Source organism: Harpia harpyja, chromosome 5, assembly GCF_026419915.1.
Source record: "Harpia harpyja isolate bHarHar1 chromosome 5, bHarHar1 primary haplotype, whole genome shotgun sequence".
Taxonomy (NCBI): domain Eukaryota; kingdom Metazoa; phylum Chordata; class Aves; order Accipitriformes; family Accipitridae; genus Harpia; species Harpia harpyja.
The window spans coordinates 36,624,966-36,651,684 of NC_068944.1; the positions used below are offsets into that span (position 1 = coordinate 36,624,966).

General features: G+C 40.5%; 1 protein-coding gene across 8 annotated transcripts in view; it reads right to left on the bottom strand.

Annotated features, from left to right (window-relative positions):
• The window catches only part of TMEM68 (transmembrane protein 68), a 46,858-nt gene that overhangs the window by 4,809 nt on the left and 15,330 nt on the right, over positions 1-26,719 (bottom strand). For 2 of the 8 annotated variants that reach the window (XM_052787064.1, XM_052787065.1), the window contains exons 3-6: positions 12,018-12,182; positions 6,069-6,262; positions 3,833-3,893; positions 1,867-2,006 (exon numbers count right to left, since the gene is read on the bottom strand). In XM_052787064.1, coding sequence (XP_052643024.1) covers positions 1,867-2,006; positions 3,833-3,893; positions 6,069-6,262; positions 12,018-12,182 — 560 coding nt within the window. Of the gene's footprint in view, positions 1-1,866; positions 2,007-3,832; positions 3,894-6,068; positions 6,263-12,017; positions 12,183-14,584; positions 14,916-16,305; positions 19,148-19,360; positions 19,628-23,179; positions 23,345-25,213; positions 25,354-25,752; positions 25,814-26,719 lie in introns of those variants that run through there. The other 6 variants (XM_052787063.1, XM_052787068.1, XM_052787066.1 and 3 more) reach the window with 5 other exon arrangements.

Here is a 26,719-nt window from a genome sequence, read left to right on the forward strand (position 1 = left end):
ACAGATCAACAAACTAGTATATTTATCTCTGGTAGCTGTGTTCACAAGCTCTATTAGTGATACGCAATACTAAAATGATGATGGAGTAAATTAATGAAGAGACCTAGATCTATAAAGCATGTCAGTGCCTGTGTGCTGTACTGCAATTCAGAAACTTCTGCCTATGCCCAGGTTTGCATCAGTAACACTCTTCCAGTATGCGGGAACTTTGCTTCTACACATGCTCAGAAGCAGCACTGGAAACACAGTTGCGTCTCAGCACATTTGGCTTGTACAAAGGAATTATCCCTGCACCCAAGTACCCTAAAGGAGCTGGTCCTGTAAAGCGCACTTGGACCACACCTAAAATACTGCATAGGACAGCAGCATTCACTTTCACTCAAAAACATAGCAGGCCAAAAAGTTAATAGCAGCCATTCTTACCATGTAAAAGCTCTATGAGGAACATTCAAAACCAGGGCAGTATGCAAAAGCTATGGTGAGGACATGCCGTAACCTTCCTATTCTGCCTAGTGAAGCACAGACTACTGAATTCTTAAGGTCAGAGACAGAACAGAGAACTATTTGCCTTTGTAAACCAGTGGTCAGCAAGGGGAAAACTGATTCTTGGTACAAGCTCCCACTGTTTACACGAAGTATGTGATCAACTGTTAAGTCCTGGGAGAAGGTTCCTGCCCACATCTCTTTATAGAGATGGTGCTAAGTGTCTCTGCAAATCTAAAATTTCTATTAGGCAAATAATTCGAGCTTAATTTTTTCTATATATAATGGGAAAATGCATACTGTGCCACAGCCTGAAACATGACATACAATTTTAAAATCACTCTAACTAGGATCCTAGGGGATTCACATTCTAGGGCCCTTATCGAGCAGAATTTGCACTTAATTCAGAAGCAAATGAGGGTTGGCACAAACATAAGATGCCAAAGCACATTTGAAAGTCACTTAAACACACATTCTCTCCTGAAAGCCAACAGTTCTAAAGCCCTGTCAGACTAAACCCCCAAAAGAAAGAATCAGTTTTCCATAACCAGGGCATAAGATAATGCAGATAAACATGTTAAGATGTCATTTTGCAGAGATCTAATCAGATGGTAAACAGGAGAGACAACTGAACTGACACCTGCACGGTCAAGAAGAAAAATCTCTTTCTCTCAAGTGAAGAGAGTGTGAGAGTCTCAGAATGCTAGAAGTGACCATCTGTGGAGCTTCCAAAAATGGCTATTCCAGCCCCCTCCGACTGCTCCATCACTTAGGTTTTATGCTTCTGTAGTGTGAAGCCTATTAATAAAATGAATGAACATGAGAACCTGAGAATCCTTTTTATAAACCACCTAAATCTGAATTATGGGAATGTTCAAAAGTTAATTTGTTGGGCAAGAAGTTGGAGGAAATATAAATGGAAACACACTGTACAAAGCAGTGAAATGATTTACCTTAAATTTTTTTATTGTATGGAATTGAAACAGTTTGTGGCCACAGATTTGCTATATTTGAGAGGTTTCATTAGTACCTTTCTGAAAAGGCCAAGAACCAGAACACTTTCTCTGGGTGAAGTACTTATGACTTTCTCAACTCAGAGCAGTCTTATCTGACTGAACTTCAGTCCCTAAAGCAAGTTGTTTCTCGAAGCAAATACAAGGTACAGTATTGACTTCAAAAGGCCTAGAACATCTGCAAGGTATAGGAATAAAAAGATAGTGTTTAAGAAGGACATTCAGAGTTAAGCAAGTCCAAAGCTTACCATGATTCCACCAACTTCTATATCTAGCTCCAAGGCAGAAATCACTATCTTGACAAGAATATTCCAGTGTTTTCTATCAGAACAGTCAGTATTTTAAATATATATATGCATATCTGTCTTACCTTTGCAGTTAGTTCCTCAGCAGTTACATTTGGTTCATATGGAATGGGTTCTCCGATAAATGTACGAAGCTTGACTGGAAACCCACCGTACACAGGAACTAGTGGCAATCTAATACGTTCATATAGTGACCTAAATATTTCTAATGTGAAAAAATTTAGGGGGAAGGGAGAAAGCAGGAGAAGAAGAAGGGAGAGGGGTGGAGATGGGGAGGGGGAGACAGACAGACAGACTGCGATTATTCTGTAGTTTTTTTCCCAGTATGTCTTAAAACCAGCTTGTCAAGTAATCCAGCCCCTGACCCAGATTCTCGAACAATGTGTCATCTCAAGTGCTATTCTACCCTTGACTGTCATTTCCGAAAAGCTGCGTTAATGCTAATGTCAGACTTGTTTCCACCCTAACTTCGTGTGATATCTCTCCTTCAAAGAGCAGCTGCAAAGAGAAGGAAGAAGAGGAGAAAAATCCAGTAGCTGCCTCTCTGGAAAAGAAGGGAATGCTACACAATACAGGTGTTCACCAATTCAGTTCACCTAATTTTACAGGTTAGCATAAGAAACTAGTATTGGAAGACTGTTCTGTTCAGTCCCACTGAGGTCTAGAGGATCAGAAATAGTCTTATCTGTCTAAAGGCCAGTCATGCTAAAACGCTGAATTGCCCTTTCAGATCACACACTGGTTGCAGTGAAACAATATAAAAAGAGAGAAAAACCAGTTATTTCTATATCCGCTCTAAGCAGACACATCTTCTACCCCACATGCCACCTTCTAAGCATCTAGCCCAAATGCAACCAGAACAGCTTCCTCGCAGAATGGGTGCTAATACTCTTTCTCTCAATTTTAGACAAGAAATTCCTTTAACTGAGGTGTTGGCATAAGAAAATCCTTACTGACCAAGATGTGGAATTTTCTGCACACAACCTATAAGAACAAAGAATATTCCAAAACTATTGAAACTGGAGTAATGCCTCCAGTGATCAACAGAATCCACTTCCTCTAGCACCCCTGCTGTAGAATATAAGTAGCATGAATGATTTTGGCTTAAATTTCTGCTTGTTTGGAAGGATTCTCCTGAACACAGCCAACAATTAATTGCTGTTTATTTTTGTACAACCTAACAAAAGTGTGAATTATTCTGCACGTCTACATCAGATGCCTTGGCTTTCTCCGTGTAATATATAGCTTTTAATTAGAGGGGGAGAGACACAGAATTGTTTTGCCCTGCAGTCCTCTGATGAAGATGATGATGCCATACTTGAGGCAGAACATGTGGCATGGAGGAGACTGTTCAGGCCCTTCCTGCTAGATGGTAAGTTGGAGAATACAAAAAAAGGGGTGTTAACACTAGCAGATCAGCAGAGATGTGGGCATCTAATCATCCCAGAGGTGGACCCTTCAGACATACACCCATCTATTCATGTGCTGGCTCAAAGTCCCCATAGAGGTGAGGAAAGAGAGCAGGCAAATACAAAGTTTTGTGAGGAACCACAGGTTTAGTGCTGAACAGTAGACCAACTACAGATTAAATATATTTCAAACCATTTGAAGTTTAGGTACAGGTAGAGGTGTAAGCAGAGAGCTTTAAGAGAACATTTAAAGAAAGTACATGTCAGTTGCAAACCCCTGTTTGCTTTGCTTCTTAACAGACAGCAGAAAACCTAGAGCTGGCCTAGCAGATATAAGTAGAGAAAAAAAGTGCTCTAAATCTATTTGCCTTTTTCTGGCTCCTTTTTCCTTTCTTCTGCTGCTTCTGTGAAGGCATACTGTTACGTGGAGAGTAACTTAGATGAGCCAATACCACATCTAGTGCTGATATTAAATCCTAATAACATCTCTGAACTCTACTGGAGAGCAAACCTCCAGAAACAAGGCTGTGTCAAATCTCAAATTTATATGGGGATTATTTCTACAGAGATAGGCTAAACACATATGGAAAAATAAACTACAAAAAAATAGAAAATATCTTACTTATTCCTCCTAATGTCCTAACGCCTTCTCGAACATTTTGTGTAAACATAGGAATGATGGGCTAGGAGGGAAAAAAAATAATTAAGAATTTAATGAAGATAGCACTATCTAAAAACTTCTACCTCACTTAAATCCAACAAGCAAATTAATTTCAGAAGTGTTTCTCAGACAAGGACACAGAGAGAGCAAAACAAAGTTCTTCTGCGACCATCTGCCATGAGGTTTCAAGCTGGAGAATACCATGAGATTTCAGTGAGTCACTCTTTCAGCAAGTCCATTTTCTCAAAGCAGCCCAGAATTTCAGAACCTATGGAGCATTTAGGCATCTGCTCGTCTAGCAGTGTTTGCACAGTTGTGACTTAAGTGGTTAAACCTGTTGCTTAATTTGTAGTTATGCTCAAAGGGAAGAATTCAGAGGATTGGGACCCCAAACTTGTCTGATTCATCTCTGCTATGCTGATTGTATTGCTTCCCATACGATATGTCATATTCAATACATGTCCATGATTTACTTCTGCTGATGAATATAATGGTGTTGAATATTTCAAGTTTTTATTGCTGTTTTTGAACTTGAAAACAGCTGTCAAGATTTACAAGAACCAGGAGGGGGTCCACTACTGCATGAAGTTTTTTATTATCATTTTATAGTATGTACTCACTGTACATAGCATCATCAGAAATACAGACTCTTTATGTGATTTTCAAACATTCAGATTCTTTCAAACTTTTTTAAACAAGCATGGAGATGAGCTAGTAAATGAAAGTTTTCAGACAGGTATCATGTCGGGTTTTTTTGGGGGGAGGGGGAAAGTCTGTAAATAATCCAATGCCAACTATAGAGAATAAAAAGAAGTGCAGTTGCCTAAACTGAATGGTAAGAAACTTCTTTATTCTAGAACCATCTTATTTGGAACATCTTACTTTTGACACAGAGGTAGTGATTTTTGTATGTACCAAGTTGGTTTATGTGACAAAAATTCTTGCAAACAAACTGCTGAAATGAAACAACTTCAAGAAGTTGAAGGTCCCAGTTTTAGACACATTTTTCTGATCTTTTAGACACATTTTTCTTTCCATGAGGAGCTATGCTCACAATTAAAGGTGACTTAAAGTTCATCTTTAATCTAAATAAAGATATTTTCCCCACTTTCAGCCTGCCTCTGAAACTATTCCTATTCTACTGCATCTCTCAGGGTTTTTTTTAGGGGGCGGGGGTGAAGGTGCAAGACCTTTGTGAGGGCATAAAGGGAACTGAACACAAATTCAATAAAATAAATATAACTAATACAACCATAGCTGAATCCCAAGTACAGCCTTTCATATGCTATTACAATACATTAGTAAAATCTAAGTCTGTTGAAAATATCCTGCTTAAACAGTGTTATTTTCCTCCTGAGAAAAGTTATGCACACTTAAAATTGGGTCTTAAAAGTATTCTATTTCTGTATAAAATCCAGAGATTTAACTAGTCTCTCTTTGACAGTACCTAAATATAAAACTCTTGGTTTTATATTTAGACTTGGTGTGAGACTTACTTTCAAATTAGGCATATGCAGACCTACGGTCATATGCACAGATCTTTCAAGTACAAATATAGAACAAGAGGGACTCTGAAATTATTATTAAAATAGTTACAATTCAAATATATCATACACTTATGTGCTTTTCACAGTTGGTCCCATATGAAGGATTATCTGCCTGCTGACCAAGCACAATGCTATATATTAGACCTGAAGAGACAGTTCACACTAGTGAGCAGCATCTCCTGCTGCCGCTGTATGCCCTAGACATCTCTTACTACCACAAAATGCCAATACAGTACGTAATGCCAGCAAGTCTATACTGTGCTGGGTCACAGTATACTTCAGTGGTAGGGAAAACAGAAATGTTGATGCATGGTTGCTTCCCAACCATTCTGGTCAGGGTTGAGCTATCACAATCCTGACCAGGTATGGTAAAACAGCACAAGCTTGTAATGTAGAAACTGTCCTGGATTTCATCTCTCATTCTTTTAAACTCTGGATTTCCTGACCACGCTATTCCTTGTTGACTCCAAAGCCTTCTTATCAAAAGCAACAAAAAGAGTCTTGAAATGTAGTTATGAGAGCAAGTAGATCATATCCATGACACTCAGCAATATAACATCAACTATATGATAAATAAAACAGCTTTTCCTGGAAGAAAGTACTAATAAGTTAGCATTCTTTGCTTCTCTTTTGTGATCTGTCATACTTACCACTTTTGCATCAATGGCCACCTGAGCAAAGCCCTTCCGATTACCCCAGATAATAGTATACATTTCATCACTGAAGAGTGCTTCCCGAACTCCACCTGGAGCAATGGCTATCAGACAGCCCTTCTTCAGAGCACTGACACATTCTTCTTTTGGTCCATGCATAACTCCATGTACATCAAGCAATATTTTAAAACCTGTAGGGTAAGATAATATTAATTAAGAAAATGTTAATACATGCTACCATTGAGTACAGATTCCCAGCACAGAACACAATGGCTAAAACTTACTTGTCTAATAACCTGTAACCCCAAATGAAAGATGTTTCTAGAGGGACTGAAGCATTAAGTCCTGCTTATAAATTTTGGTGTAAAAAGTTGAAGATTTAGGGGTTTCAGTGGCTTTTTGTCATAGTAAAGTCAGGTGCTACCTCACAATCAGGACTAAACTGGAAAAAACTGGCAAGCACTGTGTGACATCTTTCATGTGTTCTTCAAAGGAGTTGTCAAGTCAGCTCCAGGGCACTGGTTCCTTGCCCAAGCTCTACTTTTCAAACGTAGCACAGTCCTAATAAAATGCAACAAGAGAAAATACCAGCAAATTATTGTGGTTTTTTTGTTTTGTTAACTTTGGCAAACAAAGAGCAGTCTGTGCACAAGAAGGGGAATGATAAAGAAAATGCAGTGCTCTCTGCGTTGCAGATCACTGCAGGAATTGACTCCCTGGTTCAGTCCGTGAGTACTCGGATGGCCTTTCACACAAAGAGGCATCTGGCAAGCCTGGGTTGGGTATATTCGTCTTAAGTTAAGATTTTTCATTTACTGAAGTGTTCAACTGTAAAGTTACATAAACGCCTTATATCATCTTGAATTTGAAATGTCATACTGACCCTACTCTTCAAGAAACAGCAGAACATCAAAAATTTGCTTACAAGCATCAAATGGGCACAGGCTTCACCAATTTAGACAGCTAGTCTAATGTGAAAGAACATAGCTAGCATAAACCTCTGTTTGCAGGAAATCAATCATGTTCACTTGGTTCAATAAATTTTTAATTTATACGGTATTTATAAGTACTGCATACCAAAATGGGAACTTTAGATGACCGAGCAGTATGGGAAAGATTTCTTCTCTTTCTTCAAGCTTCCCACTGAGGCAAACAACCTTATCAGCCATAGACAAGGACACAGAACTGACCTAGTAGAGTTTGCCCCTCAATAACAGATCTTCATTTTTTAACCTCAGGTTAACAAATGAATAGTTGTTACTATGAACATACATTTGTTACATACAGATTCACTGAGAAAGAGTCCAAATATAGTTAAGAAGACAGAGCTGTCTTCTCTTACAGACCGCATAAACTAAGGGCTTGGGAAGGAAAGCATGAGGCAGCATATCATTAGTTTATTCTTAACTAAACTCTGATCTCTAACCAGTCTTTGTAGTTGGTGTGAGTATAATTACTGATTTATATCTATACACAACTGGGATCTGTTCGTAAACATGACAACAGAACACAAACTCTATTACACCTGTCTCATATTCTGCTGTGCCTGCCTCGCACACTGCTGATGACACTAGCAGTCTTCATCTAGGAGCATTTGCACAGAAGACATGTGAAATAGAGTTTTCCTGAAGTAATTTAATTTCTCTCAGCTGCTTTGTTTGTGGGATCTTAAATAGCTGGTTTTTTACAATGTTTTATATTTCCAAACTAATTAAAGCTCTCCGGAATGTACCTGGTGCTAGGAAGCTGTCTGTGTCTAAGCCCTTTCTGTCAGTGAATTCAGGAGAGAGATGAAACAGTAATGAGAAGTGTTGAGCTGAGCATGAAAAGAGACTCCAAGGAAGGAGAAGCTGTGAAGATAGTTTTCCCTTCTGCATTGGACATGCTGGGAAAGGGAGGGGGGGACTGTGACAGAGCAAGACCATGAGTCTGTCTAGTTCATAGGTCAGAAAAAAAAAAGAACAGAATATGGACAGAATACAGGCAAAAATTTGTAATACAGAATAGTGGTGGGGTGGGGTTTCAAGTCTTCATAAAATTTCTCAGCCGTATTTCCCCCCTTGACATTTAGTATAAACCTCATATTCTGAGCTGTACCTCATAGCCTAGCCAGCAGATCATACATTACTATCAACATCTCTGCTCCAGTAGCAAAGAGGAAGAACCTGGCTCTGTTAGAGCAGCAGAGAGACAGGAACTAGTGCAGTGGCCCTGAAGGGACAGCCAGGGTACTCTGTGCCGAAGGTAAAGGTCATCATGGAGTCAGAAGAAACACTGGCATAGTAACTGGCTGTTGCATGAAAGTGACCAAGAATCTCTTTTTCCACTTTAAACAACAAAACAACTCTCAAAATTATCTAAACACAGTTTTTCAGCCTTCCAGAGCATGAAGGGATGCTAATTTTTCCAAATACCAAGAAGTCCAAAATTAATTTTATTCTGCAGTTCAACCTGGACTCTGCCTTTTGCCCCAGCACACCCTTCTCCTGTTTTCCACAACAGTGTGTCTGCACCAATGTTTGAAAACCCTTTGGAGAGTACCCAGTAATGCATTTAACACTCATCTCAATAAGTGCACTATATAAATTTCTCTAACTTAGCCCCAGTGGCTGTAACATAGGGACTGTCAGCTACCTGGTAGAAAAATGGCAAGGATGTCATCATTTTTCTATGGTTGACCCTCAGGACCACAGAGAGAGAGGAATCATTTAGGCCACTGAATCCAACCATCCACAATTGTAGGTAACCACACCTGTGTATCTGCAGAACATCTAGTCCACAAGACACTTTGCAACACCTTGTGTATGTAACAGACAAGAAGCCACAGCTCCTTTCCTCTGGGACATTACAGGAGAGGGACTGTCTTAGATCCCTAAAATAGCAGGCAACCTTTTAAAGAGGGCTCCCAGATGACTCTAGGAAGCAGACATGGCCCATACTATAGGAGAGGGTGATAGAGAACACAAGTGACATCTCTGTCCTCACTGCACTCTTTGGAAAAAGATTTTCTCTTAACTCAACTTTAGAGAAATCAATGTATTCCTGAGCATTATACAGCTAAGAATCTAAAAGAACCAGAAACCATTGGAATGTTTTTTTTCTGTGACTAACCTCCAGTATTTAAAAGGAAAAAAAAGAAACCACAGGACCATATTTCATATCCTTCTGCCCCAAAACGCAAGCAACAGAAGCATACATAGTACTGATACAGCATAAATTGAGACAATTAATAATTTCCTTTTGCATCGATGTGAAAGAAAGACGCATTAGGCAATGTTCAATAGGAATCTCCAGGTATTTATAGGAAGCCTCCTATTAGGTTAGATTCCCTTCCACAAGTTATCAAGCTGTATCTTTCAAGACTAAGCAGTAGGGAGAGGCATGTTTGACCCCTTGCAGGTTCATGCATCCCTTAGGAGGCAGAGCAGCATTTTACAAACACACTCCAGTTAATTGCAGTTAATTCAGGACAGCAGTGCCCAATGCAGAGGATGCAATGAGACTGCAAACTGGCAATTGCATACTGGCATGTACCCGAGATTCAGATTCACGGGACAACCCATTCCTCACAGCTATCATAGTAGATTCTATAATCATAAAAACAGAAGGATCATTAAACCAGCTAATCCAAGTGTGTCTAACAGCCTACAGACCCTCCAAACGCACCCCCTATCCCACGTCCCCCATTTCTCCTGCACTGAGCATAATAACTTTTGGTTAACTAAAACATCTTCTGAAAAGGCATCCAATTTAATCTGAAGACTTAATCAAGATCAGGCAGTCTTAGTACTAGGATAAAATTATGGCAGTCTTTCTGGTTTGATTCACAAGAGAAGCACCATCTATCTGAGTTGCCAGTCATAGATTATTCTGCAGATTTTGAGACACAGTCCAGAACCTTATCTGGGCTCTTTGGGCTCATCTTCCCTAAACAGCCTTAATTCATTCACAGAACCAAAGAATTATGTAGGTTGGAAGGGACCTCTGAAGGTCATCTAGTCCAACCTCCCACTCAAAGCGGGTCCAACTAGATCAGGCTGCTCAGGGCCTCACCCAGCAGAGTTTTGAAAGTCTCCAGGGATGTAGATTCCCCAACTTGTCTAGGCAATCTGTTCAGGTGGCTGATCACCCTCACAGTAAAATACCTTCCCACACATCTAATAAAAATTTCCTGTGTTGCAACTTGCCTCTGTTGCTTCTCATTCTATCACTGTGCACCTGTCAGAAGAGTCTGACTCCCTCTTCCCTGCACCCTCCCGTTAGGTTGCTGAAGACAGCGATAATATCTTCCCCCATCTTTATCTGGTACAGGCCAAAAAAACCCAGTTCTCAGCCTCTCCTCATACATTGTGTGCTCCAGCCCCCCATCATCCACTGAACATGCTCTAGTGTGTCAACATCTGTCTTGTCCTGGGGAGTCCAAAACAGGACACCATATTGTGAGATGTGCTTGCACAGGTGCCAAGCCAAGGGAAAAAACCTCTTCACTCAGCCTGCTGGCCACACTCCTGCTAAAAAAAGCTCAGTGTGCAGTTCATCTTTGCTGCAAGGGCACGCTGCTGACTCACGTTCACCTTGTTGTCCACTACAATGCCACAGTCCTTTCCTGCAAAGCCACCTTCTGCCCAGGGTACTGCCATATGGGATTGCTCCACCCCAGATGCACAACTTCATATTTGCTTTTGCTGAACTTTGTGATGTTTCAGCCAGTTCATTTCTGTGAAGGCACTCTGAATACCACCTCTAACCCCCAGTGTATTGACTGCTTCCCCAGTTTGGTATCATCAGTGAACTTCCTGCAAGCACGCTGTAACCCCTCATCCAGGTGTGCAATAAAAACATTAAGCAGCGCTGGTTCCAGTATCAGTCCCTGAGGAATGCCTTTAGAAACCAGATGTTAGCTAGATGTTATACTGCTGAACCCGATTCTTGAAGACCAGCCATTCAGCCAGATGTCTCTGTGATGCTACTAAATGACATTTGGGGGACTCAAAAGTATGCTCACACTTAGAACCTTATTTTAAAGCAGAAATGAAGAAAAACAACATTCTCTCCCACTTGATAAACAACTGTGCATAAGTATTGATACAACAGATACAATATGGAGCCAAATCTAAATTACAAAATAGGTTATGTTAGTCAGCTGTATGCAAAAGATTTGATAATCAACTGACAAATCCTAGCCTGTTGGCAAAAGCAGTTGTAAAGGCAAAGCCATGCTGTTACCAGTATGAAAAAAGTTCAGTTTTCAGGGATTAAGGCTGAGCTAAAACTATACTGACAAAAGGACAGTTTTCTGATATGAGTTGTTTCCACTAAAAGCATCAGTACACTACAGAACACTCCTGTAAATTCACAAAAAGAATTAAAAGATTTTTAGTCACAAACTGAACTTGGGAAAAGAACTGGGTACTACTGTATTTCACATACACAAAAACCAGACCCCTCACGTAATTAGTTTCACCAATCAGCAGTGTTTTTCACTAGGCTGTCCAGCCAAAATCTTGCCCTAAACATATTTTTCATTTTCTTCATGCTTCACCTCATGTTTCACACAAACTTGTTGGACGCTTCTACAGCTTTCCTCCAAAAAAGATTCTACTTGGAACAGTCTTCTTGGGGACAGGTTCCACTGCCCTCCATACTCTCAACTGAGTGGGATACGAAAATACATCCGTCTCCCCAGATTAATACTATCAACTTTAAGAGCATTGCTTCCAAACAGTTTATTTCATCAGGTTATTGCATGGGCCAGTCTCATAAACTCATTCTTGTTTGTAAAGAACGTGTTAGAGACAGCTGTACCCCAGCACTTTCACTAAATTTGTCTGAATGTCTGTTCTGAGAGCTGTGTTCCTGTGGCACAACTTTTATTAACTACACCATAAAAAAAATAAAAAATAAATTAGAGTTCTCAAACCAATTGTTGACAATGAAGTATGTTACCTGGTAATCTAAAGACGAAATGATCAGCTACTATGTGGCAGTATCTCTTCTTTTGTATAAGAAGTCTAGCCATGAAATAGATACAGTCAGCAGGAGTAGCTCCATGATAGAACACAATAAGCCCTGGTCCTTCAGGAATATTTTCGGCACCATGAAGCTCATAACCTGTTAGGTGTTAAAGCATAACAGATGTCAAAGTCTGACACAATTCTATCCCAAAGAAACTCCGGCACATTGGCAAACTGAAACCGATAGCTATTAAGCAGTGGTAAGAGCAAAGTGACTGCTAAAAAGTCAAGAGATTACTTGCAGCATTTACTAAGTTGCTTTCACAGGAAATACAAGTTTAATTTAAAGCAGAAGAGCCACATTTAAAGAAAGAACAACAACAAAAAAAACTGAAAACAAAACACCCAGCCTCACTGTCTTGAACTGTATAATTTTTCCTTACTTTTTCAGTTCACTGTCTTCAAGGCTGCAGAGTCCTCTTAATCAACCATTCAAGAGAAATCAAAATAAGGATTGGAGTGGTAAAACACAACTATTTCAAGCTACTATTTAAATGAAGTTCATTGCCACCAGTAACTGTTTAAGAAGATTTGACATGACAACATCCATTTACATGTCACCTTTTACTCCAGAGTATGAAGCTTATCTTTGTTACTTCTCTCAGAATTATACTTGCTCCGTTTTTCTGTCACTAAGTACTAAAAGCTAATTGGGGCTTTATATGCTTAATTGAAGCACACATAAACACACACAAGTTTCTTACTGAACTTACATTTCTAATTAAGTGCAGAATATATTCAGTTAACACAAAATATCAGAATGCATCAGTATAGAACATATTCAGTTAATATTGAGCAGTATTGTTACAGTATCTTGTCTGTGGTCTTTTTTTTTTAAAAAAAAAAAAAACAAACAAACTAAAAAACCCCCAACAACAAAAAAAAAAGCCCCAAACCCTGTCACTTCTTCCAAAGTTAATCAGGTCTGCAATTCCCATTCCATTGTTTTGGGGTTTTTTTTTTAATTCTGAAGGTACTCTTGACTCTTCTCCCTCTATTTTACTTTCTATACCTGTGGAGCTGCAACATATTGCAAGCATATCATCTGTACCATCCCAACTGACCACTAACTGTGCTCCATGCCAGCCAATCATAATCAGAATGATACCTACATCTAGCATTTGCATAATATATGTAAAGTTCCAGGTATCACACACCAGTTTGGGGTTTGGGGCTTTTTGGTTGTGGGGTTGTTTTGGGGGGGGGTGGGGGTGGTCCCAATGCTGTGAGATTTCAGGATGAAAAGTTCTTCCTACAATATATTGATTAATCAAGCAGGGGAAAAATACAATTGCGAAACATTTCATTCTTTAGCAAGAGAAGTGTATAGAGAACATGGAAGCAGCTGGCAGGGCAGAAAAAAGTCACCACTGTCAGTAAGGGACTGGATAAGAATCTTGCCTGCGCAAATAAAAAGTTAGACCTTATAAAAAGAAAAAGTTACTAAGGATGAAAAGAGCCAAAGCCTTAAAAAAATAATTTTCTTCTGAAAAAAAGTAAATAGCTTTTTATTGTGAAGTGAGCATTTTAAGCTCTTTGATGTAGCTGTTGATTTTGATCTAGTGTACTTTCCTAGATTTGAAAGTTACATCTTAGTCTTACAAAGCCTATCTGATACAGCCGCTGCACCATCTGGTTATCAATGCCTTGAAAACCCGCTTCCCTTTGACTAGAGAACAAATAGAGATGATTTTCAAGAAGGATTTGTTCTTTATGTAAATTGCTCTTAAACATCTCTTTCTCCTTTGGCTGCATCTAGACTGAATGGTTCTGAAAGAGGCTTATGATTTCCTTAGAAAGAAAAGCCAAATCATTTATTAAGTCTGTCTTTACAAAAGAAATAACAGTAGAAGGACAAGGAATAGAGCCCTTAGTTTTGACATTCTAGTAGAGAACGCAGTTGTCAAATACACAGACAAAAAATAAAAAAATTAGGGTTCTGTAACAGTTTGGGGCTCTAAAGTCAATTCGAAGCAACTAGTGAGCGAACTGACACTAAGTGCTCCTTTAAGCCATCATTTGGCGTTGTATGTAAAAGACTGGTTAAGTACAATTAAATTATGCTAACGTGCTGGCATACTAGCTGTCAGGGAACTGGCATTTAAATATAGTTAATTGATCTAATTTTTAACATAGCAAACATTTCATGACCTCCTGGAATGAGGAAATCCAGGAGTAGTTATAAAAAGTAAAAAAGAAAAAAAATTAAACAATTTTTAAAAATTGCTTATATATTCAACTGGATGAAAGATCTTATTTTGTAGCAGCAAAGAAATAAATGCATAAGACAAAAAATTCGACATCCAAAAAAGTCTCAATGGCTTTTTTTTCCTCCCAAGCACCACTGGCAGTCATTGATAAAAAAAGAAAAAAAAAATTGGCCTGAATTTTAGATTTCATGCAACAGCAGCAACAATCAGATATATATTGATAATCCTGAAAGGTAAACCAGGAATAAGAGCTTCAGCAGTTTTTAATGAAAAGTCAGATCTTGCTTACCATGCCATATTCTTCCATGTCCATCCCATAGGGTAGCCAACATCTGTTTTGCACCACCCCAAAAATCATTGGAATAAGCTTCCTTTAGTTCATTCTTCCTTTTATAAATATGAAGAAGGAGAATGGAAGTGTAGAAGAGGATGATGAGAACCCCTGGAAGTAGTAAAACTACTGCGAGTGGAAAAAGCACCCATGAAAGGTAGACTGCATAACTCAGATAATCTTCAATATGCTCCACGCCAGTCCATTCTCCCAGAATGTAAGTCAGGCAGGTTAAGTAGGACATAGGTATCGGTCCTGCAGTACAGGACTCATTTCCACCTATCATCTCCTGTTTAATTTAAAAAAAAAAAAAAAAAAAAAAAAAAGGCAGATGAATAAATCCTCAAAAAAGACTATACTGCCTATATAGTCTATAGTATATAGTATATACAGTATACTGCCTATACTGTTTAATCATACAAAAAACCTGACACATTTACTCATACACCATTTATCCCACATCCCAGCAGCACATATTAGAAACATAATGGTTCATACAGCAAAACCTTTACTTGATTTTTTTTTTTCAGTCCTTTCCTTTTGTGTAGTGGAAATGCTGACAATTCTAATTGACAGAGATAGTGCAATTGCTTAATCTCAGGCTAAGATTTTATCTCATTAAAAACTGTTCAACTTACGCAGATCCAGAACATTTGTATTGTTACCAGTACCAATTTATACTGTATTTTTGGTTTTCAGAAAGCTGTATTGATTAGTGTAATTTATCGTTCTAATACACAATACACTCAAAACCTTCTCCCAAGCACTTACTACAACAGGAAACAGCACAATCTGAAACTCAGTGCTATAAAAAAAACCTGCTGAACACTTCCACTGTCCACAAGCATACAATGACTCAGGAAGAGGATGGTCTCTAACAAGCAAGTGTCACTCCTGTAGAGACCTTTAACTATATCTGGAAACTTACAGATAGTGAAATGCAAAGTCCAGGAGCACAACACAGACAGGCTGCAGAAAGGACAAGGAGAAAAAGATCACAAAAAGTCCTCTAGAAGTTTTAACTGCTCTGGCTTTACTCTGTCTATGTGTAAGAATCTCTCTTCTCCGCCAGCTCCTAAGAAGTTTCAGGGCTAGACCTCTCTGGGCTGATATTTCAGGTTTTCTATAATTCTGGAGCAACACTTTTTTCTTAGCTTTGTACTATTTAGGGGAAAACTTGCTATTCGCTTCATCTTACAAACATGAGACAACCTGTACACTTGGCTATCTTAGCTACAGTTCTAGAACAACATAAATAATACCTTGGGGAAAAAAAGTTATCCTAATCTAGAAAAGTTTTGGTCAAGACTTGAAGTAACTGTTACTCAGGACCAAGAAGAGAAACATTTTGCAACTGTAATGTAGGCTTGTAGAGGGAAACAGATTAAGAGCAATAATTTCTAAAAGAATCTAAGGTTGGGGTGGTTGTGTTTTGTTTTTGTATTAAAATGTGACTTACATCATGAATGATTGCAAAGTTCCTATGCCTGGATAGACAAGTATCTATCACTCCTTTACTCTTGCTCTGTTTTTGCAAGCAACAAGTGACTGAAATTCAGAAGATAATTTTGCTAATACTATCATAACCCCAATGACAACAAAAACTACAAAGCAGATCAGTTTTGCTCCACATTTGCTATGAGATGTTGAAACATGTACTAGAGCAGAACTCATCTCACTTATTTCCCGGTCTCAATTTTTCCTCCCGTTCTGATAGACCAAGGATGTTCCTTTTCCTTCTGTTTTGAAATTGGCCTCTAACCACATTGCTCAAGATAACTCCTGTTAATGAGAAGAAAGCTGATCTCGTGACAAGGACTTTGCTCCCACGATCCATGCCTGTTCCACTAATTCAGGCTTACAACATTTTGCTCCTCAGCATGTTCTTGAGGACAATGGGATGAGCAGCATCTTCAGCGATGTATAAGCACGTAGCATTAGTGACATGCACTTCACTGATTTCATGCACGTGTGTTGGGGGGGGGTGTTAGGAAAAAGGACAGGAGAGAGCGAGCATGTGGAAAAGCAAGAGAAAGCTCCTTCTCATTCCAGTTGCCAGAGCCGAACTTCAGAACCTGTCAGGCAGCAAACACCCACAGCAAGTACAAGAAAAGTGACTTGTGAGACCAAGCAACATTTAGGAGTAGCATTCAACACCACAATATTCATCAGATTGTTATGCCTGGACTTCTCCAGTGGTTCCACCTACTAGCTAGAGAACAATATGGAGCACGGGTTATGGCACAGAAACATTTTTCAAAACTCAGAGGTGATTATACAGCTTTAAAGATTACTTAAATTATACTCTCCTGCCTATTATATTTTTAATTCTTTATGGCTTTCTCCAAACACAAAATCCTCACCAAGTAAATTTAAAGTCCTGTCCACGTGTCAGCCTTGCAAAATATTACTTGTCCTTTTGCCTATAATGTTAGATGCAATACCTTAAATGCAATCATAGCAGTTTTATAAGTTTACTTGCATATCTATGCACTAACCTGTAACACAAATTAAAATCCGACATCTTTGCTGCCAACCACAGAGGTAACATCTAAAGTACTGCCTTCCATTACAGACAGTCAACTCTGAACAACACTGTTTCCTCATCTTGAAGAGATTCATAGAATAATTTATATTGGAAAGGCTCATTGAACAGCACTTGTCCAACCTCTTGCTAACTAAGAAGTTAGATAAGGTTGCTCAGGGCCACGTCCAGTCCAGTTTGTAATATTTCTAGGGATGGAGATCCCACTGCTTCTCTGGGCCCCTAATCTAGTGCTTGACCACCCTCATGGTAAAAATTATTTTCCTTATTCTAGTTAGAATTCCCCTTAGTGCAATTTGTGCCTGTTGCCTCCTGTCCCTTTGCTGAAAAGAGCTTAACTCCCCCCTCTCTATAACCACTCATTAAGAGCAGTGGTAAGATCCTCTTTAAGGCCTCTCTTCTTCAGGCTAAACACACACAGCTCCCTCCGCCTCTCCACAGACACCATGTGCTCCAGCCACCTAACAATGTCGGTGGCCCTCATCTGCACCCCTTCCAGTTTGGCGGCATCTTTCTTGTGAGGCTCTAAACTGGACTTGAGGTCTCAAAAGTGCTGAAAAGAGGGTAATAAATACTTCCTCGATCTAACGGCTACGGCCTTGCTAAAGTAGCCCAAAATGTAGATAGCCATCCTCACTCATATTTGATTTACCATCCACCAGATAAAGGCCTCCTCCAGGTCTTTTATCTCCTGTAATTTTGCTCCCCCCATAACAAGTCCGGCATTCATTCTGATCACGCAGGGTACATCCACAAAAATACTCCATATCCAAGCCCAAGTGTGATTTACGTTACTGCCACACTGGACACCCTACCAAAGGCAATGGCAGTGAAGAAGCAAAGACAGATTCTATCTCCATGATCAAAAAAAGCACAGGATGCTCCACACTGAATAAAGGTCCCATATAGTTCATCTACGCCACTAACAGATAGTGTCATTTTGGTCTGTTCCAACTTTACAGCTGTCTACTCTATGACTGCCCAGAGCAGTTAAAATTACAAGATAAAGCACACTGTCTTCTAGAAACACCAGCAATGTCACTCTGATTAGGACCTCATTTAAGCAAAGAGAGGCTATCCTGCCCTCCTTGTCAGAGGTTTTCTGACATCTGCCACCATCCAAATCTAAAACCTACAATGGGGTGCAGTACTACTACGTCTCACCCTTAGCCAACTTAGAGGCAGAATCCCTCTGTAACACAAGCAAACCCTTAAAGGACTTCTTATTTTAACTGACATCAGTAACACATTTCCTGCTGTGCAGTTCAAACCAAATATTTGTAGTTTGGGTTCTAGCTTCCTCACAGACCAGCTTATATGTATTTTCACTAGACGAAAAAGATGCAATTTCTCATTTGACTAATGACAGTGCACGCTGACTTAAGCTTTACTTAGGGCTTTACGTTGACGGTGAAATGGAAACAAGGCTAACATGGAATTCCTTTCACTGATGTCTAGCATATGACCCAGAAAAGTCCTTAACTAAACTACAACGGTGGTCTTCAGCTGCAGTCAGCAGATGCTGTGTTACCTGAGACCCTATAGCTCACGCTAGAAGAAGCAATTATGGAAAGCAACATATACTGCTGTAAACCACACACAGTGTGATTTCAGCATGTGTATGAACGTGTAAGTGGAACCTCTGGAGAACATTCCAGTCTCTCCAAACTAGAAAGATGCTGCAAAGCAACAGCTATGACAGGCCCCTGCCAACGGAAATACACTGCTTTCCACTGTGTCAGCCAGCTACGGGGAGTATTTCTACTAGAATTAGCAACGCCACCATAAAGGCAAGAAGAACAGAAGACCCCGACAATCCTGCTAATGGCATCCGTGGCTGGAGAGACCCTAGAAGTCAGAGGGTGGTTTCATCCTTGCTTTGAAAGAAGGATCGGCCTGCTTCTTGCTGCTGTGACGGCAGGGCAGTGGTTCCTTCTGCAGCAGGCTGGCGGGGTCGGCGTTTCTTTTTTCTGACAAGAAGGACGCAGCCCCAGCCCGGCTGCCCCAGCGAAGCGGCCCCCGCCCCGTCCCGCACCGCGCTGCGGCCGCAGCCCCCGTCCCGGCGCCAATTAAGGCAGGGCCCCAGGCTCGGCGGTAGCCAACACAAGCCACCTCCCGCCCGGGGACCTGCGGGGCCGCAGCGGGGGCCAGGTCCCGGACGGGGAACCCCCCGGGCAGCGCCCGCTTACCTTCCCCTGGCAGCGGCGGCTCCGGCTTCAGCCCCGCGTCCCTGCCGGGGCCTGGTTTTACTTCTCCGCCCGCCGCCCCCGCGGAGGCCGGGTGCCCGCGGGGCGGCCAGGCTAGGGCGGCTCCCCGCGGCGGGACGGAGGCGGGAGGGCACCGTGCCGCCGGCGGGCGGGAGGGGGGTCGCGGAGAGAACGAGGGCGGCGGAGGGGACGGGACGGGACGGGAAGAGACGAGAACTCCGCGCCGCCGGGGGCGCGGGAGCCGCCCGGACCGCGTCCGGCACGCACCGCCCGGCGCTTCCGGCGGGAGAGGAGCGGGCGCCGCCAGGGGGCGCGCGTTTCCCGCGAGCGGGGCGGGGCGGGGCGGGGCGGGGCGCGGCGATTCCGTTGAGAGAGCCCAGGCGCGGCTCCAGACGGACAGGCGCACGTGGCGGTCCCACCGGCGCGAGCGGCCGGCAGCATCGCCGCGCGCCCTGCCCTCGGCTGTCGGCGACGGCGACCGCGACAGCGCTGGCTGCAGGCTCTGTCAGGGCTTTGCCCCTCGTGTTTTTCTGCCTGGCCGTCTTTTACGTGTGCGTCACCTGCCCGCTCGGCTCTTGTGGTTGTTCGGTTCTGCTTTCGTGTGACGGTATTTGCGCTGTTGTCCAATTAATCTATTTTTCTGGTGTCACCAGTAGGGTATTTTCCCCCAATGCAAAATCTTGTAGTTCGAGCTGGATACGGTTTACATATGAAAAGTTAAGAAAGAGGATTTCCTCGCGTTGTTGGTGCGCAAACTATACACCAAAAGAGTCATAAATACTGCTTATGTTTTGAGGCAGGCACGGGTCATTTGCATTTGCTGGGTTTCGTTTCTTTTTTGCTGTATGATGGAGTGGCTAGAAAATACGTGTAGCAGGGGAGTGATTGGATCCCCAATTACAATTCTATTTGTATGAAAAGAAACTAGTTTCTGTAATACCAGTTTCTAGTTCTAGTTTCTATAATACTGCTCTAAAAAGAGTCAAAATTTAGAGGGGGCCTCTAAAATAGTATTATAGTAACTGCTCTTTATTACAGCAGTATTATAATGTTTCTGCAATAAATAGTTTAAAATTTTTTTATTACTTATATTTATTACTTACAAAAATCACTTACATGTCATTCAAAACCACTCACATCTCTCAATCATAGTTTTGTCTATCACATTGAGACCCCAGAAAATACTCTTAAGACAACTGCAACAGAAGACAACTAATAGAAATTAATTTTTACTCCAGCTCACTTCAGCTAAGCTGCAGATAATACAGGGATGCTGCTGCAAGATGAAATAGCCCAGGAAAGACTTGAACTTTGTTAGCAAACTGTTAACAGCTGTCTGAGATACAGAAGATTTAGGCTGAGGTTCCTGCTTTGAAAGACAATCAGTGCTCTGATTACATACGCCCTGTCCAAGGCTAGTGCTCTGTTCTGAGTTGCAGCACGGCCCCCAGCATCAGGTATCAGAGGACATGGAGTTTGAAAGGTTGTGCAAATTCAGGTGACTAAAGTGTTTTAATTGATCATAGAATCACAGAACCACGGAATCATTTAGGTTGGAAAAGACCTTTAAGATCATCGAGTCCAACCGTAAACCCGACACTGCCAAGTCCACCACTAAACCATGTCCCTAAGCACCACGTCTACACGTCTTTTAAATACCTCCAGGGATGGTGACTCCACCACTTCCCTGGGCAGCCTGTTCCAGTGCTTGACAACCCTTTCAGTGAAGAAATTTTTCCTAATATCCAATCTAAACCGTCCCTGGAGCAACTTGAGACCATTTCCTCTTGTCCTGTCACTTGGGAGAAGAGAACACCACCCACCTCCCTCCAACGTCCTTTCAGGTAGTTGTAGAGAGTGATAAGGTCTCACCTCAGCCTCCTTTTCTCCAGGGTAAACAACCCCAGTTCCCTCAGCCGCTCCTTGTAAGACTTGTTCTCTAGACCCTTCACCAGCTTCATTGGTCTTTTTTTGGACACGCTCCATGCTGATGCTAATGTACTTGAAAAATAGGATAGTCAGAGAATGATGCCATCTAGTCCTTCTGCATAGTTTTTGTGATACAAGGAATGCTTTCAGATTCTGGTTACTCTTAATTCCTGTTGCTTCTTCATCTGTGTCCATTTTAGTATTCGATAGCCCTTTCTTTTAGTTCCTTTTCTCACTCAACTTAAGCTCAGGCTTTGAATTTTAGCTTATATTGTTGGAGTGCACTATGTAAGACTTCATGGTTTGAATTCCTGTTCATGTCCAGGCATATCAGTCAGCATCTTGATTTGCTTTAGTTTATGCTGGGAGAAAAATCTTTCTGCCTGTATACAGCAATTATAGTTAAGGTGTTCAAGTAAACAGTTCTATGTCTTAGGACAGATTTGAGATTTTTTTTTTTTTTCAGGAAAGGATTCTTGTCTTTTTGCTCCAGGGAAATAACTTACCTGTCTATCCTGCTCCCTTCTTAAGATGTGCAAGAAATATTTGTGGAGAAGCAGCATGGGAACAGGAAGAATTTATTTTAATCCAAAGAGTAGATGTAGTTTTCTAGTGAAAATGGGCAAATATTGTATATATTTTCTTAGACGCTACATAAAGTTTTAGGATGTTGAAGGGAAAGATTATATAGGTATTAGAAGTACAAGAAGGAAAAAACAAGGCACAAAAAATACCTTGCTTGGTGTTTGAAGTTAACAGACTTGGTTGCATTTAATGGCATATTGGATAGATTACACAAAGCTCTCCCACTCTCACCAGTAACAACATCCCACTGCTTGTAAAAACACATTCTGCTTGCTGTAGCAAGTTTCAGTATTCTGCAAGTTGTATTAGGAAGACCACGCTGCCTCTATCAACCTTTCCAAACAGATATTTAGGCTCAATCCATATGGGGACAGCAGTGTTGCAGTACTGCATTTTTAGGCAAACTACCAGTGATGATAAGCCTCAGGGTTGCATTACCTAAGTAAGCTCCCCCCACCCACCCCATCCCCCCCTCCACCCACTCCCCCACCGCCCCGAGCCCACTCCCTGCTCATCGGGAGATTTGGGCCATACCGCACATCTGTACTGCCAACACATTACAATGCAGGGATTCTCAGGCTGGGGGCAGCCTCATCCACTAAACCGGTATTGTATGGTGCAATAGTGTAGGAATGTACCAGCTCAGACTTGAAACTACTTCTTACATATATTTGCATAGTGCTACACTTAAAGCTTTTTTCTCTCTTTGAGAGACTTTTCTTTTTTCTGTCAGGGCAAAGTCTTGGATGTAGCATTCCTACTTTCCAGGGTAATGAACCACTAAGCTCATGTGTTTGTAGGAGTCTACCTGATTTAATGGGATTATTTATCTTTGTATAGTCTCTCTAGAAAAATGGCCTAAACAGTAGATCATTAGCTAAAGCAAGACAGTTTCTCTTCTGACACTGTCTTTTGTGGCATCCAACAGAGAAGGTGCCCACCAAGGGGTGGACTCTGGTGGGACAACAACGACTCTGAGGTTATGCTCTGAGACTGGACCGTGAACCGCTCGAAACATAAAACCACAGATCCAGACAAAACTTCTGAGGCTCTCAGATGTATGTACATACTTGTTTTGGGAACCAGGCAAATCCTGGCTACATGATTTCCTTTGGGGGAATTTAGCTGTTGCATTGCTATTATACGTAAGTTTTCTTCTTCAGTCTTTCTGACTTCAGAATATCCTCAAAGACACAGGGGAACCTTCAAGAGGTTGATTGTTGTCTTCTGTCGAATCTGTAGAAACTTGTAAATTAAACTGTTTGAACACCAATTATTAGTCATCAGTGCCGTAGGACATTGATTTTTACTGTATGCTGTAAAAACAATGAAATAAACATAAACATTCTAATCACTTTTACAACGTTTATCAAATCGCTCCAGTAAAGCCTTCCATATGCTGCCTGGGATTGTTTGGTGCTTGCTTATGAGAGTCTGGATGGCAGTCTTTGTCTGAAAAGAGAAGAGAAAATTGCCTTTACAGACCTGCTTATGCAAGGAAGAACAGTATAATCACTGACTTCTTCTCAGAGGTTCAAGAGGTATTGGGAAATTCACACAGAAGATCTGCTTTAAGAAGAAAGTTGTCTTTTATATTAGCTAGTTGTCCTAATGACACTTTCCTTGGAAAGGAAAGGAATAAAAACATTGATTGCAGTTTGGATAGGCTCAAATTATTGAGATTTATCAAGCCTGAGCATTACTAAGTCAATGTAGCCTTTAACACATGCAAACATTAAGTCTGTGCAATCCCCATCCCTGAAGGTTTTCATCAAAAGCGCTGGATAAAGCCTGACTAACCTCATGTGATCTCACAGCTGACCTTGCTGGGACCAGGAATTTGGAGTAGGGACCTCCATCTGCCCTTCCCAACATGAATTCTTCCGTAATTGTATCATACACAGCATGCACATAATAAGAGAATTCATATCTAAGTTCTGTTCATTTTTACTCTACATGAGATTCAAATGCAGATTTGTGAAGAGAATGCATAAAAAATTCTGTATTTCTACTAGGGATAAGAAATAATCTCCCTTAGTTTTTCCTCATGTATTTAAACTTGAAAAAGAGTAGGTACATACTCCGGTGATTTACCCCAGAGTGATGGTAGAATGTCACTGGGAATATAAGAAAACAGTAGCCAAACCTTTCCTGACAGATTCATGTCCTGACTCCTTTCCAGGGCAGGATCAGATAGAAGTCAGCCAGGCCACTGCTCATCTCAAACTCCATTTAAGTTAGGGGTTTTTTTAACTAATATGAGCCACAGAAGACCTAACCATACTCCCACTGAAGTGGGTGATCAAAGGCTTGACTTAGTAAAGCAAATCAACGTCATGGGAAATTTCAGTTTCAGTTTTGCAAGTACACAAAATACTGTTCCCCCAAAATACAAGAACATGGAAAACCATAAGGGCAGTCTTAGCACTAATACTGCTTCCAGCCTCCTAAACCTGCTAAGACCAAACTCCACAGCTTGCTGGGGCAGTTCCCTTGTAACAGACCAAACCTGTCTTTCTGGTTTCACCGCTGTGAAGCCCAGAACAATCTGCAGTAGATCCTTAAAAAAAAGGAAAAAAAAAAAAGAAAGAAAAGCTAGCCTTCTTCCATCTTTTTGGGGGGCAGCAAGGTTTTTTTTCATCAGTGATTCCTAACAAGTGTTTTGATCTGTGTATTCCTAGGCCATAGCAGATTTTTTTTGCATAAAGCCCTCCTTTCATCTTCTATGAAAAATTTTTAAAAGTGTGTTTTCTGTATAGATTAGTACTTTGAAAAATGTCTAAACCCTGGGTCTATAAACATTTTTATCCTCCTGGGCACCACTGATTTCACCAAGCTGTAGGTACTCAAAATATTTTTATATTTTGAATGCAAATTATTTTTTTAACATTTTCCTTTTGACACTGAGACTGAAGCTCTTGTGAAACTTTGTTTCTAGAGCCCTATGTTATTTGGAGAAGATTCTCAAAGGTATTTGTTATACATGAAATTTATTTTCCTAGCTGCTGAAAACTGAACTCAAAACATAGCATACATAATTTCAGTTATCAAATTATCAGAGGCACGGGAGAAACAAAGTTAGCATGCCAAGAAGACAGAGCTCACACATTCTGAAAGGATGAGCGCATCCCAATCAACTATTACTATGTCAATACTTACTAGTAGGTATCCGTACATAAAACCTGGAGCTCAACTGCCCATTGCTTTAACAAGCTAGTAAAAGGGTATTTGTCTTTATTCAAGCATACAAAAATTTAGTTTCAAGTGCATATAATAGACGGCAAAGTACGTAGTTCAGTATTGCAAGGAGACCTAACTTACCTTTTCAACTAATTCCTCTGTAGTTATATTGGGATCATAAGGGATTGGCTCCCCAATGTATGTGCGAAATTTAACTGGAAGTCCTCCGTACGGAGGAGTAAACGGCAATCGAGTACTTTCATACAACTGTCTAAAAAACCCTGAAAGAGTTTAAGGGAGGAAAAAGTGAGATTATAGTCAAGAAAACACAATCCAAACTTGAAATCTGATTAATATGGAAGACTTCTTAAAAATGCATGCTTTATCTGACAGTCAAGAAGAAATTACAGGATTTAGGTAACTGTCCACCAAAACGAAGCTCGATAGACTTCATAGATCACTCAAATAAGACTGCATTAAAGAACCAAATCACAAAGTACAAGCCAGTTATACACAAGCTATTTCCATATTTGAGATACCTCTGACCCACAGCAAGCGTGTTAGAGAATCCAAAGTAAGCAGAAGTCTGAAAAGCAAAATCTAAGAGAAAAGTGAGAGAAATCTGAGAGAAAAGTGGAGAAAACATTCCAAATACTTAAAATATATTTTAAAGTTCTTACTTCTTTCTTTAAACATCCTATATCCTTCCCGGACATTTTGAGTATACATTGGAATGATGGGCTAAGGAATTGCAAAAAAACCAAAAAGGTGGAAGTGTTATACCAGGTTTGAATTTATGTTTTAGTGCCTGTTAATGCAGCTAAGAAAATCACTTGAATACAGAGGATGATTATCAGTCAGTTACATAGCAAACAAGGAATCTTGTTATAAAAAATAAACTCCAGAATAGAAATAAAATTCTATTTCTTAGCTCCCACAAACATTGCTGTTTTAAAGTCACCACCTGTAAGGAAAATGACTGACATTGTATTAGAGGTTTATACCTTTCATTTTGAATGTACATTATAAAAGTTAACTGAGATTCTAAAAAAAATAACTTGTATGTTATATATTTATTGCAGTATCGCTGACTGAAACATAAAATGAAGTTTTGCAGTTTCTCTGTCTAAAGCTTACATCATATGTGGTGAATAGGAAACTATTCCCTTCGTGAAGTCTTGCAGAAAGCAAGTAGACATTCATGTTTGGCTCATCTCATTTGCTTCTCAAAGTAAGGTCTCACTGAAGCAGTAATGTTTGGATAATACCCCACTGTAAAAAACTTCTGCAGATCCCTTGGACAGACAAGGCAATCGTATGTCCTCATTGACCTGGATTACATGCCTTCTGGAGGGCAGATCCTTAGGCAGTTACAGAACAAGTTCACTTCATTATTGAGACTAAAAAGACAGACACTTGACACACCTGAACTTGAAACAGTCATATCTTACAGCCTGAGGTAAGATTTCATAGTTTGTAGACAAACTTAACAGTGATTGTATCCATATGTACAATGACTTTTTTTTCCCTCTATTGTCCCTTTTCATTTTTTTGAAACTGTATTTTGAGCATGTTGTTGCAATTACTTGTCCAGAAGGTAATGAAAGAACACCTTTATGCTGTTAAGAATCACTATCAGAGAACAGA